At 33.7% G+C, this 13,270-nt stretch overlaps 2 protein-coding genes across 2 annotated transcripts; one reads left to right on the top strand and one right to left on the bottom strand.

Annotated features, from left to right (window-relative positions):
• Positions 1 to 1,066: 1,066 nt before the first annotated feature.
• Positions 1,067 to 6,046, bottom strand: LOC130646191 (dihydropteridine reductase-like). Its single transcript, XM_057452345.1, has 8 exons — positions 5,864 to 6,046; positions 5,542 to 5,731; positions 4,735 to 4,822; positions 4,591 to 4,643; positions 4,375 to 4,483; positions 4,186 to 4,269; positions 3,960 to 4,107; positions 1,067 to 1,208 (listed from the first exon to the last, which is right to left on the bottom strand). The coding sequence occupies exons 1-7, from the start codon at positions 5,948 to 5,950 to the stop codon at positions 4,002 to 4,004; spliced, it is 717 nt and encodes a 238-aa protein (XP_057308328.1). The 5' UTR covers positions 5,951 to 6,046; the 3' UTR covers positions 1,067 to 1,208; positions 3,960 to 4,001.
• Positions 6,047 to 6,066: 20 nt separating this feature from the next.
• On the top strand, positions 6,067 to 12,210 carry LOC130646190 (ataxin-3-like). The gene is made up of 3 exons (XM_057452344.1): positions 6,067 to 6,225; positions 11,056 to 11,135; positions 11,260 to 12,210. Exon 3 carries the CDS (start codon positions 11,262 to 11,264, stop codon positions 12,087 to 12,089), a length of 828 nt encoding a protein of 275 aa, XP_057308327.1. The 5' UTR covers positions 6,067 to 6,225; positions 11,056 to 11,135; positions 11,260 to 11,261; the 3' UTR covers positions 12,090 to 12,210.
• Positions 12,211 to 13,270: the final 1,060 nt, after the last annotated feature.

Here is a 13,270-nt window from a genome sequence, read left to right as displayed (position 1 = left end):
CTCAGGATTGGATTTAGTTTATTATAAATTTTTTTAAAGGTAGGCCTGATAATGGCGAATTTGCGGAGAAAATAAGTCAAAACGGTTCGAATGTGCGAAACTTTCTGGGGATTGGATTATTAGTTTTCTCTGTTTTTAATCCGGGCAGTTCGTTGAAGTTTCACTTGTTTACCGTGGTCGATAAGTGCATTATATCAACAAAATAATGAAAATAATAAAAATAATTTTGAATGCATAAAAATAATGTTTGGCAACCACTTTGATTTTTCTCAAGATTGTGAGTGGGCTACGTCTGAAGCGGCGACGTACTGCAACCTCGTCCTTAGGACTGTACTATTTTTTAATAATAATAAAGACCCAAGACGAGAATACAAAACTTTTCAAGCAAAAAGACGCTAATACACGTGCTACTTGTTTTTAATTTTTTTTACTGGTTACAGAAACTTTGACGAAAGTTGATTAGTCAATAAGAACTCGGGAATATGGTCTGTGGATAGGCTTGATTCCGAAACAAAGAAGACGTGTGTTTACAAACGTTCAATGGAGACAAATGAAGAGTACTAAAGCGAAGAGTAGTAAGGGACAGGCAAATTACCTTAAATGCGGTTGTCGGTTGCTGACAAAAAGAAGCGCGGGAACGCGTGAATAGTGTCACTTTTTGAAAGAAATAAAAATACACATTAATTGAAGACAGCATTTTATCTCTTTTATTTAAAAAAAAATCCCAACATGGGCAAGAAGTTAGTTCTCGCGATGTTGAAGTTAAAATTAGATTTTATTTACGCATATATTTTTTTCACGCATATCAGATTTTTATTATGACATTATTTTTACGCTTATAAGTTTTTTTTACGCATATAACATTTTTTTTTTTACGTATTATAACATTATTTTTATGCATATAAGATTTTTTCTTACCAATCGGCCACGGTACTTGTTGACCCATATTTTTTTTTTTTTTTTGGTCATTAAATCAACCGGTGTTTCCATTCTAAGCTCTTCTAAAGAAATGAAGGGATTTAATGACTACATTTAATAAAATAAAAACATTGAAAACTATGTTAAATACGGTAAAGTCCCACATCGTTTACTGTTGTCTTATAGGTGCTGACTACAAGGTTGGGAAATTAAATTAAATTCTGGATTGTCGGTTCCTTTTTTGAAAACCATGTTCACACTTCTTGTTGGTATTCTGATTCCAAATTAATCTAAAAAAATAAAACTTTCTCTGGATGTGCATTAAGTACCTTGAAGTGGTCAAGCTACATTGCTACTTTTTTAGATGTGTAGATTTGATTTGGGTTATCATAATCATTTTTGCTTTATTTCAAACTCCATAAATATATCTTTCGTGTTATTAATGTATGCGTGGGCGTTATTATTATTTTTTTTTAATTTTGTTTTTGCACTTTCACTCCCACAAGGTTGAAAGATTCTACAGCACGTTTTTTATTAATTTATTTTCACAAAAAGGATAAAAACTTTAGATGCAAAATGCAAATCAAACGCTGTGATGTCATTCATCTTACTTTTGCCCTCCCTCCCACGACAAGCTACACGCTTATAGGTTGTGCAATCAGTAACGCTTTACTTGATAGTCAACTGATGTTCTCAACATCTTATGTACCCTCACATATCCCACAACAGACAATTCCTAGAGTCTTCTCATCCCCTTTCGATCTTCTAAATTACCAGGGTGAAAGTGTAAACTGGACTTGCATAACGAAAACCTCCAAGCAGTCAACTGGGAGCGGGAATTCCAAGATCTTGATGTACCGGACATGCTGAAGGAATTTTACAACATCTGCACCAAGGCATCAGAAACACATGCCCCATCAAGAAAGATAGAACAAACAAACAGAAACAAAATTCCAAGAGAGAGAATGGCACTCATGAGAAGACGAACCAGGGATAAACAGAGAACTAGTACGCGTTACATCGCCATCACGTACTGATAGGCTCCAGGCAGAACTCATTCAGATTGAAAAGTCACTACAACTCTCATATAGAAATTCAACCATTATGCAAGAAGAGAAAGCCGAAGAATCAATAAAGCGCAACCCAAATTCTTCTTCTCCTACGCAAAAGTTCGTAAAAGTTAAATCCACTATTGGTCTTCTAATCGACGAGAGTGGGAACTACATCTCTGATTCAAAAAATATAGCCGACATGCTACTGACGCAGTACTGCAAGATGTTCAGCACACCAAAACAGTACACAAACAAACAAAACCAAAGTCCAAGCAAACCCTCACTACAAAACGTGATATTCGATGAAACACACTTCATTAAGACAATCAATGAACTCTCAGCAAACTCCTCTTCTGTTCCTGATGGCTTCCCATCAATCCTATTGAAAAAGTGCAAAAACGTCATAGCCACCCCACTCAAGCTGATTTGAACGAAATCATTTGAAGAAGGAACCATTCCAGACACACTAACCAGTGCTATAATAACCCCAAAACACAAGAGTGGAATCAAAAATAAAGTTGAAAACTACCACCCAATTGCCATAACTTCTCACATCATAAAGGTCCTTGAAAAGGTTGTCCAAAATCAAATTGTGTCATTCATGGAAGAAAATAACCTGTTCAACAGCTCCCAACATGGTTTTCGTGGTGGACGGTCATGTCTGAGCCAGCTTCTTGATCATTTCGACAACATTCTACAAATACTCTGCAACAACTCAAACCTGATGTTGTATACCTGGATTTCGCAAAAGCATTTGACAAGGTCGATATGGACATAGCCCTTAAAAAGATAGAAAACTTAGGTATCAAAGGCAAACTACTTAAATGGCTGAAGTCCTTCCTAAAAAACAGAACCCAGTACGTCTCAGTAAACGGTCACCACTCGCGTACCACAAGGAAGTGTGCTTGGATCGCTCATCTTCCTGATCCTTATGGGGGATATTGATCTTTCTGTAAAGGACGCATCACTCTTAAGCTTTGCAGATGATACAAGACTTATAATGAAGGTTAGCTCTAAAAGTGACATTGAAAAAATGCAACAGACCTAAAACTAGTCTACGAATGGAGTAAACAAAACAACATGATGTTCAACAATACAAAGTTTGAACTCCTGCAGTACGGAAAAGACCTAGATCTGAAGTCAAAGTACAAAACAACAGCATCAACACAAATCCAACCAAAAACACAAACCAAAGATCTTGGAATACTAATGACAGATGAAATCCCTTGTCATCCCTAGACTTGAGTACTCATTTTAACTCCGGTCTCCTGCTAGAAAAGGACAAATCAAGGCACTAGAAGCTCTGCAATGGAGCCGCCTAAAAAAGATCAACTGTATACACAGAATGACTTACAACGACGCACTTAAACAGCTCAAATTGTACTTGTTACAACGACGACGTGAACGCTATCAAGCCGTATACAGTTGGAAAATAGTTGAAGGCATTGTCCCAAACCTTCACCCAACCATGCAAACCCATGCAACACAAAGAAAAGGGCGTCTCTTTGAACTACCATCGGTGCTGAACAATTCCACAAGCTTCGCTAAACTACACAACAGCTTCCGTTATCAAGCTCCAAGAACCTTCAACGCCCTGCCCAAGTCTCTAAGAAGCATCACTTCATGTCCAGTTTAAAAGTTTAAAACAGCCCTCAACAAGTTTCTCCAATCCCCGGGACAAATGAAGCCTCAGAAAACAGTATTATCAATGTAGTTCGATCTAATCCTCATCCTCCTCTCTTTAGAGATGGAGTAGAAGAAGAGGAAGAAGTGACTGACGTTGGTCGTCTACGACTGGCGTGAAGCTACAACTTCAAAAGTTAACATAAGTAACATAAGTAAGTAAGTCCCCTTCCTATGTATTTGTAAACGCTATGCTGTGTACTCTCTGAAAATATTAAATCGTAATGTGCTTAATGCATCTTTTTAAGAAAGTTTTAATTTCGTTACAAAAATAATAATAAATACAATCCACCGAAAAATCCACACCATACAGTTAGCAAAGTCTCCATGGCTTCATTAAGTGACAAATTATTTTTCCACACATTCCAATGCTGTGTTTCCATCTTTTGTAATTAACTTCACCAAACTTCCTGATGCAGGTCTGTTTATGTTTTCACTCCATTCTGTAAACATTCTATAGATGGAATGCATTAAATTGGACAAGTAAATTACACTGGAAAATCTGAAAAAATCAAATTTAAAATTTTCTTACGTTGCGACATACTCTAATGGTGTCCACGTTGTCTGGTCTGCATCAGGCATAAATTTTCTGTTCATAGGGGTATCCAACGTAACCCTATAAAAAGCATTTATATAAACCTTGGTTAAAACAATCAATAAATCACAAGTATTAATTCTTTTAACAAGATTTTCTGAATTTTATTTATAATTATTTACTTACGGTAATATGGTAGCGATGACTGCATTTTCAGGAAGTCCCCCATTGTCCGCAGCTAAACTTTTCGTAAGTTGATGTACTGCAGCCTTTGCCATTCCATAACCAATCATTCCTACAAAATAAAATTAACATACATTATGCATCTTCTTACTATGTTTCTTACTATACTATGCTTTATTAAAAAAACACTTTGGTAGCATAACAAACAAATTTATTTACCTGCTGTACCCGCTAACGCAGGTACGGCACCGGTTAACTGAAGCACTCCTCCCCTGTAATTATTAAAAGGTTTTTTGTGAGCTTAAACCATAGAGAAAATGTTTGTTTAATGTTAAATCAGTAAATTGGTAATCAAATCATTACTGTTTCAGATAAGAAGATGCCAAACTGGCAGAGATACATGATGACCAAACACTTTGTTTCCACATCAAATTTGAGTTTTTTATAAATTCTAAAAATATTAAAAATCTGGTCAGAACATTTAGTTACTATATAGATAGATAGATAGATAGATAGATAGATAGATGTGCATATTTTACATGGCTAGCCTCACAAATATCGAGGGATATACCCTGTCTATTATTTCCAGGAGGGGCCATGGCGTAGATGGAGAGTCCTAGAGTATTTAATGCTCATTTTGAGCTACGCAGACCCAATTAGAGCCCGCGCTCTACTAGACAACTCCCGGCAACATCCAACGGCCCACACAGTGTGCCATCTTCCCAATTTCCCTCACATGGCTTGGGTTAACCCGGGGCTATGGTAACATTCACTCGCCCATGTTGAATCGCCGTCAAGAGGAATCGAACCCTGGTCTCCCGCACAGAGTACGAGAGCTATAACCACTAATCTACGGCGCCACATATAATTGGAAGAGTTAGCTACAGTTGCTTAAAGTTTCCTATAAGCACATTTAGTAAGGCAGAAAAAAATGTCTACCAGGTAAATTAGTAAATTAGTTATCTCAATTTAAATATGAATAGCTAGCGATCTGTTGTTAAGGATTTTCTGTCTGAAGTATTCTTTTTGACAACAAAAACATGTGACGCTTCACTAGCTAAATGAAAATTTTTATTAACAATCCATATAATTTACTGAATAATTCACAATGCCTACATGTATATAGTTTCAGCAGTTATTTCAAGTTCATTTGTACAATTTAATTTATACCTTTTGATGCAGCATTTCCACCTGCCCATCCACCTGCAATACAGAAGATTCCATCTAATTTTTCATCTTGTAAAACTTCTGCAAGTCTTTGTTGAACCTGCTCATCTTGCTTCTCCCAGTTATTTAACTCCGTGACAATAATATTTGCATCTGCAGACTCGTTTGGAGATAAATCAATGCTGCAAACCCACTAAGAAAAGAAAAAAAATGTCCCAGGCAGATGTTTCAGTTTGTCCTGCCAGTACAATAGTGATCTTAAAGTTTTGGAGTCTGAATCCGTTTCGTTAGATCAACGAACTTAACAAATGGAAACAGTACTTACAAAATTTTTAGCCTTAAATGACTGTACACAGACTGCTCCCAGAGCACCTTTTCCACCGTAAATCAACACTCGCTTTGCAGCCGCCATTTTCGAGAGAAAGACGTAATGCAAAGATGATACTTTTACCACCCAGCTGTTAAGTAACGTATAGAATTTGGTCTTTATGGTCTAAATTGTACTCCCTGTTCGAACATGAACATGAAGGCAGCAAGCTGCAGCGAGCAGCAAAACTTCAGATCTCGGCATTTTGTTTGTTTACTTAGTTGCTTTTTTAATCTAGAAGGACTTGTAGGATTTATTCTTTTTATATCAAGCTCTTGTGGAGTAATTTTGTTGTGGATGTAAATGTGCGAATGGCAAGGGTAGCTATACACCTTAACCTCTTAGTCTGGAAACTAAACTCATCATTTTTCCCTTTTTGATATTTTTAATGAGAGATGATAGGTCTTCTCTTTTTGCAAGTTCAAACAAGTTGTAGTAGTTGTCAACGAATAAGACCACTAACTACACAATTCATAAAACCTGACTATGTGTATTTATATTGTATTTATGTGTCTTGTTTTTGATGAAACTGAACATCAACTTCCCACGCCCCACAGCATCATGGATTCACCAATCTATAAAATCTTTATTATTATTATTATTATTATTATTAAAAGACTATATTCTGGCATATCCATATACAAATATACATAGCTCTTCATCCAGAAAATTTTAAACAAGGAGATTAATAAAATTTAAAATATATGTATATATATACATTATGCTTACACTAAAAGAAATTTCTAATATATATTAAAAAAAAAAAAAAAAAAAAAAAAATACTAATGATAATATTGTTAAAAGAAACGGACGAGAAAACAAAAACAAAAACAAAAACACAGAAGAGAAAGTGCGCGGTTTGAGTAAGGAAAAGTCAATTAACGCATAACAACAGAATGATCCACAAAAATTTACTTAATTTCTTTCAGTAAAAATAATTTTGTCTCTCTTTTAAATGTTATCAGCTTTTTAATCGAGCGAATGTCTTTAGGAAGTCGATTGAAAGACGTAGTTGTTACATCTTCGAAAGTGTTTTTGCGAAGTGATGTCTTTAATCGAATTTCGTCAGCATTTCGAAGAGTTCTTTTGTGAACAACAATTTCATTTTTCAAATACTTTGGCCAATTATTCTGATGAACACTTTTAAAGGCTGTGATCATCAAATGCCATTCTCGTCTTTGTTTAATAGGTAACCAACCTAAACGTGTTATATCTTCAGTATGGCTGTACTTATTCCATACAAAGCTGGCTGCACATATCATCACTTTATGCAGCTTTCGAATTTGGATGGCTGTTAATGGAATATAAACAGTGTCGTTAAAGTCTAACTTGCATGAACTTGTGAAGTATCTCCACTTTTTCTTCTGGATCATCTATAGCGTATATAACTGATGTCGGTAGGTTCGAGAAATCCGACACAAAAGATTCCCTATCAAACTGCCTTTCATCTCTTATCATTTTATATCGAGGTTTAAACTTATCGTATTTAATGTTGATGATAGCGTAAGGTCCATCATGGTCACTAATAGTTTCGCATGGTAATACATCAGTATGTGCGATTTTGGTATTATTGTTAATTATCATATGATCGATCAATGTTGCGCTTAAAGGAGTCGTCCTGGTTGGCTTTGATACTATCTGTTTAAGGTTAAATGCAGATAAAATATTGTTGTACTGTCTTACTTGGCAACATTCTGGTTTGAGAAGATTTATGTTTATGTCCCCTGTTATAAGTAGCAGGCCATCCCATGTTGTTTGGATATAAGTTATCAAATCTTCAAATTTAGTTAACCAGTCAGAAAAGGAGATGATTCTTTCCGAGCGGTATATGACCCCAAGAAGTAGTTTACTATGCTTGTTTCGGCCATCTACCTCGATCCATATATGCTCTAAATTTTCATACATATCATTAATATCCTTTCGAATGCGATATTTGATCAAACTGTTCACATAAATTCCAACACCCCCTCCTCGAATTTGGTCTCTATTCACATATTCCATTGAGTAACCAGGTATACGGACGTATTCCAATAAATTAGCATTATTTTTTAGCCATGTTTCGGATAAGCAAACAATGTCGAATGGGTGGTCATCCAATAATACCAGTAAATCGTTAAAATTAGATGTCATCGATTGTGTGTTTATGTGCAGTACTCTCAATTTTTGATAATGTTCATGCAATGCGTGTTGATGACTGCTGTATGTTGCACCTGAAATAGTTGATGAAATAGTTGAATTCAAATCATTCTCTCGCGCAAACGGCATTAATAAGTGTGTACAGTCAGTACATGTCCACTTTACCGGACTACAATTCATTATGGAATGTGTCAAGTTGGTATCGGCACATTTTGCATGAGTTCGATTAAAACACATTTCACAGGCGAGCTGCTTTTGATTTCGTCTGATAGTTGCTCTACATTTAATGCACTTAGTTGCTTGGGGTTTGGGCCCTGGGTTGGTTTCCACGTCGCCACTTTGCAAAATAATATTAAATGTAGCACACGTATTGTTATAATAGGAGACTCTTGCTTTACCTCTTTTAATAACGTAACTATAGCTTCTGTCACCTTTTACAATCGTTCCATTTATTTCAATGGTCTCAATGCTATCGTTAAAATCAATACATAAAGTAATTAGTGATGTTATTAATATTACGGCATAAGACATTGTGGTTACCATGGTGATATAGAGTGTTGATAAGAAGTTTTGCAAATTGTTGCAATTTGCCGGGACGTGTAATACCCAAAAACGTTTAAATTTTCTGCATATAAACCAACTAATCCAAAATAATCTTTGTATAAGCAATAAAATTACTTCGGAATGTATAAGAGTCGCAATTTTCGTCGATAGCCACAAATAGAGTATGATTTCCTTAAAATCTCTTATATGGCATACGTAAATCCAAAAAAACTTTTAAATTCTTTCCATATAAACCTTTAGAGGCCTAGTTTTATTTCAAACGTCTTTATTCTCTTCTCGCATAATAAATATAATTCAGTCGACATAATCTTTCCAGTTTTAGCATCAATTCGTCGCACGAATTAATTCATGCCTTGATTTTCTAGTTGTATCTAGATAAATTAACAAAATATTCAACTGTCAAGGTCTAGATAGCAAAATAAAACAAAATATTTATTAGGGTGGTATATCTCGACCATCGTGTCATTTAGTTGACTATTAAAGGGCATGACTTTGTCCAAGCAGGCCATTTTTTCCCTCATTATTAGGCTGAGTGCCAAAAGCGAAAAATCCTTTGAAGTCTGGTTAGAACAACAGTTTAACAACCTTTGAAGCAGTACAGCACATCATGACTCCAATAATTCTTAATTGTTGGGAGTTTCACAAATAAGTAAGGAAAAATAATAGTTTTTTTTGCAAATAATTCCTCTTATAAAAAAAAAGTGAACTTTTTATGGTAAAATTATTACGGTTTGACGTCATAACACTTTTTTTGGAAGGTGAAAAGTTTCCGTATTATATATAAGTGAATAGAGTGCAGAGCTATACACATTTTGGAGTTTTAAGAACGATTTGAAGGAAGGAAGTTTGAGCAAAGATAATTTTTCGGAGCAAAATCTAGATCGCTAGCTAAGCATCATTTCCAGACAGATTTTTATTCTGGTTACCTTTCGTTAGCTACTAAATCTTCCATTTTCACATTTTTTAGCATTTTTCTCCTACGAAACTAGGTGGCACAGTGTGCCATCTCCCCAATTTCCCTCACATGGCATGGGTTAATCGGGGGCAATGGTATAACATTCACTCACCCATGTTGAATCGCTGCTAAGGGAAATCAAACTCTGGTCTCCCGCACAAAGTGCAAGACTTATAACTACTTACAACGCCACAGTCTTCCAGCTGAACGTGCTAAAAGATCAAATATATATGTAAATCTTTAGGTTTATCATCTTGGAAATAAATCTTGGAAGAAAAAAGACAGGATTCTTCCAAAAAAAATGAAAGTATTTATTATCAACCCCCAAGGTTTCCATCCTAACAGCATAAATATTTTTTAATGCTTTTTAATTTCTATATATATTTTATACATATCTTATAAAATTTGTTGTAACAAAGGGATATCTACACTCTCACATCATCCCCTAAGATGTTACTTGGTGCCAATTCTCATAAAAATTCCAGTAAACGCTGTGGATATGCATACTGCAACTCACCTATCTCCTTGTATATGTAATCATCTTGCAAAGAAAGATGTTATATCTAAAAAACAATTTTAAATTTGATTCCTAAACGTGAACAGATCTCCAGTCATGACGTATTTTTCAGCGAATTATGGTTTGTAATTCAATAAAAAAAGTTAATGGAAAATATCTTCAAAATGCAAAATAATTACACTATAATTTTCAGACTGTTTTAGATCAATGTTGTTGTGATTAAAAAACTGTAAACATTGATCATAAAAAACTAAAAGTTTTGTAAATGGGGATGCATTAGTTAATGTCTTCAATTTTATTTCGTTTCCAATAATTTTTATATCATCTGTTAGGTAATTTTATCAACTTTCAGAAAATATTATATACCTTAAAGGTAAATTATGCCAATAAACTTATTTTCATCGCCAGGATCTACTTCAGCCCATCTTGACTTACTTTCCCCATTTTTTTTTCTCTGCCTTTGTTAATGCAGGTGCTCTTCCTTGATCATTTGTTGCAGGTATTTTCCCTTGATCATTTGTTGTAGCTATATTGTACACTATTTCTGAGGTCTTCTCCTTGTTATCCTGATGTTGATGATGAACCACCTCTTATTTCTCTTACCCCTTTCATTGTAGGTCTTAATTCATAATTTAACTTTAAAGTCACTATACACTCTACATGATTCCTTTCATTTTCCATTATTCTACAAATATCCTCACTTTTTCTACAATGTAGATTTAAGAATAGGATAATGGCAACAAATATTTTTAACTTTGTTGGTGCATTTATTTATTTCATTACAAATATTTCTATGTGATATTCTGCTATCAATGTGTCTTGTAAAAATGCATAAAAAATTAACAGCCATAAAAATTGAAATTATATAATATATGTGTTAAAAAATTTAGTTTTAAAATTTATCCAAAAAAAAAATGAGAATTTTGTGTTTTTATATAACTTTCAGCATTTGTTACGTTTTGTATTCTTATTTTACAGATGTGTTTTATGTGGCAGGAAGAAAAATGGCGTACTTTGATGTACTTAAAATTATATAGATAGTCCTGGAAGTCCTGAAAGTATGCTGAAAAATTATAAATTTGTATATACTTAAAAATAAACTTATTCTATATACTTGAATTGTATTTAGTCTATAAAATTTTTTATGTAGTGTATAGTTCTATGTATGTTTTTTATGTTTAGAAATGGAGTCAATATTTCATGAAAAACAGGAAGGAGCTTTGTGTGCACAACATTGTTTGAATTCACTACTACAAGGGTCTTATTTTAATGCTGTAGATTTAGCAACCATTGCTAAAAACTTGGATGACGCTGAGCACCAAAGGATGGCAGAAGGTAGTGTAAACTCAATAGAATATTATAATTTTATGCAACAGCCTTCTTCAAACATGGATGATAGTGGATATTTTTCCATTCAAGTTATTTGTAAAGCTTTGGAGGTGTGGAACTTAGAAATGATACAATATAATAGTCTAGCTGCTGAGCAAACACGACAAAATCCTGTTGCAGAAACTGCCTATATATGTAATCAACAGAACCACTGGCTGACAATACGTAAATTAGGGCAACAGTGGTTTAATTTAAACTCGATAAAGTCGAACCCTGAATTGATTTCTGACACATACTTAAGTTTGTTATTAGCACAACTTCAGGCCGAAGGATATTCTATATATGTCATTGTTGGAACATTTCCAGAATGTGAAGCTGAGCAATTACTTAGACTTTGTCCTGTGTCAACAGAAGATTATAAACAGTTTGCAAATTCACAACGTTTAAAAAACTCTGTAAAAAAGGAAAATTCAGAACAAAGCGGTAAAACAAGTGTTATTGACTCTGAACCAGCAGTCCCTGTAGATGCTACTGCTGTTCGTGACAAGCGTTTAAACTTTTTTGAGAAACTAGCAGAGAAAAAATCAGAGCCAAGTAACGAACCAATGAATAATGTGAATGATATGTCAGAAGAAGAGATGTTAAAAGTAGCAATGGAAATGTCCTTGGAACCAATGGAATAATTATAACTAACTAAACAGTGTTTTTATTGAAAATGATTTTTATTTAAAAAATGGAGAAAACAAGTTAGTGTAACTTTCTAGACATCAAATAATAAATAATTGCAATGCTGACATCAAAATTGCTTTCCTGAATTTTTTTTAAGCCTTATATACCAACATTTTAACTTTAAAATGCATGTCTTATTTATGTAACCTATTTCAAGTGTAATTTTAGACATGATAATTGGGCTTATATACATTGGACTTAAATATTTATGTTTGTCGTCACCCATCCAGGTCTTAAAATAATTTCAGGTAAATCAAGAAAATTTGTTTATTTTTATGTACAAGATTTTTATGTTTAATGTACAAGATAACCACTTCCCAAAAATTAATAAGTGAGGTTACTGAACTGTTAAGGTTATATAAAGACATATTTCAAAATCATCACCAGCTTAATGTTCATTTTCTGTGCTAGCGTGTGTTGGATGGGATATTTTATATTTGAACATAATATTTCTTTTACAGGTCTTACCTTTTACCTCCATCAACAAGCCTAAGTAATAGTTCTTAACTAACTCTAAAAGGCCACTATCGTACATCATTAAAGCTGGGAAACTTTATTGTTAAACCAAAATGAAATAATGTTGAAACCTCACCTGGGTGACAGAAAACAAAATTATATTTAAACCGAGCCTTAAACAAGAGAAATATTAGTTTTCAGGTTCCGAAATTTCCACGAGCAGAAATTTCGGTAAATATTGTAAATTGACATCTCATTTGAGAAATTAAAATCTAACAAAAATAGTTTTCTGCTTGATTCGCGAAAACAAAAACTCGCAAACAAATAAATAAATCCTTACCAAAAAATATATATAATTCCCAATTTCAAATAATCATTTTTAGAAACCATTTTTCGTTTCAAAGTTTATGTAACAAAACATAATCTGTTTTCAGTTAAAGGTTTGAATTATGCCCAAGTTATGGAAAATATTTTCCCACAAAGTATCCAAATTGATCTATTCGCGAAAAATATTTTTAGAGAAATTCTATAAATTTTTGTGAATGACGTGATTCACAAAAATTTCTGTCATGAAAATATATGAAAAAGAAGTGGAAATTAAGTTGTATTTATTAGATGTTTTGTAATTTTTGTATTTTAAAATGATAAAATAATTAAAAAGCCTGGTTAATACTTATTG

The sequence above is a fragment of the Hydractinia symbiolongicarpus genome, chromosome 5 (genome assembly GCF_029227915.1).
Source record: "Hydractinia symbiolongicarpus strain clone_291-10 chromosome 5, HSymV2.1, whole genome shotgun sequence".
In the NCBI taxonomy this organism is placed as follows: Eukaryota; Metazoa; Cnidaria; class Hydrozoa; order Anthoathecata; family Hydractiniidae; genus Hydractinia; species Hydractinia symbiolongicarpus.
The sequence above is the reverse complement of the archived record's forward strand: the minus strand, read 5'-3'. Positions and strand labels throughout refer to the sequence as shown.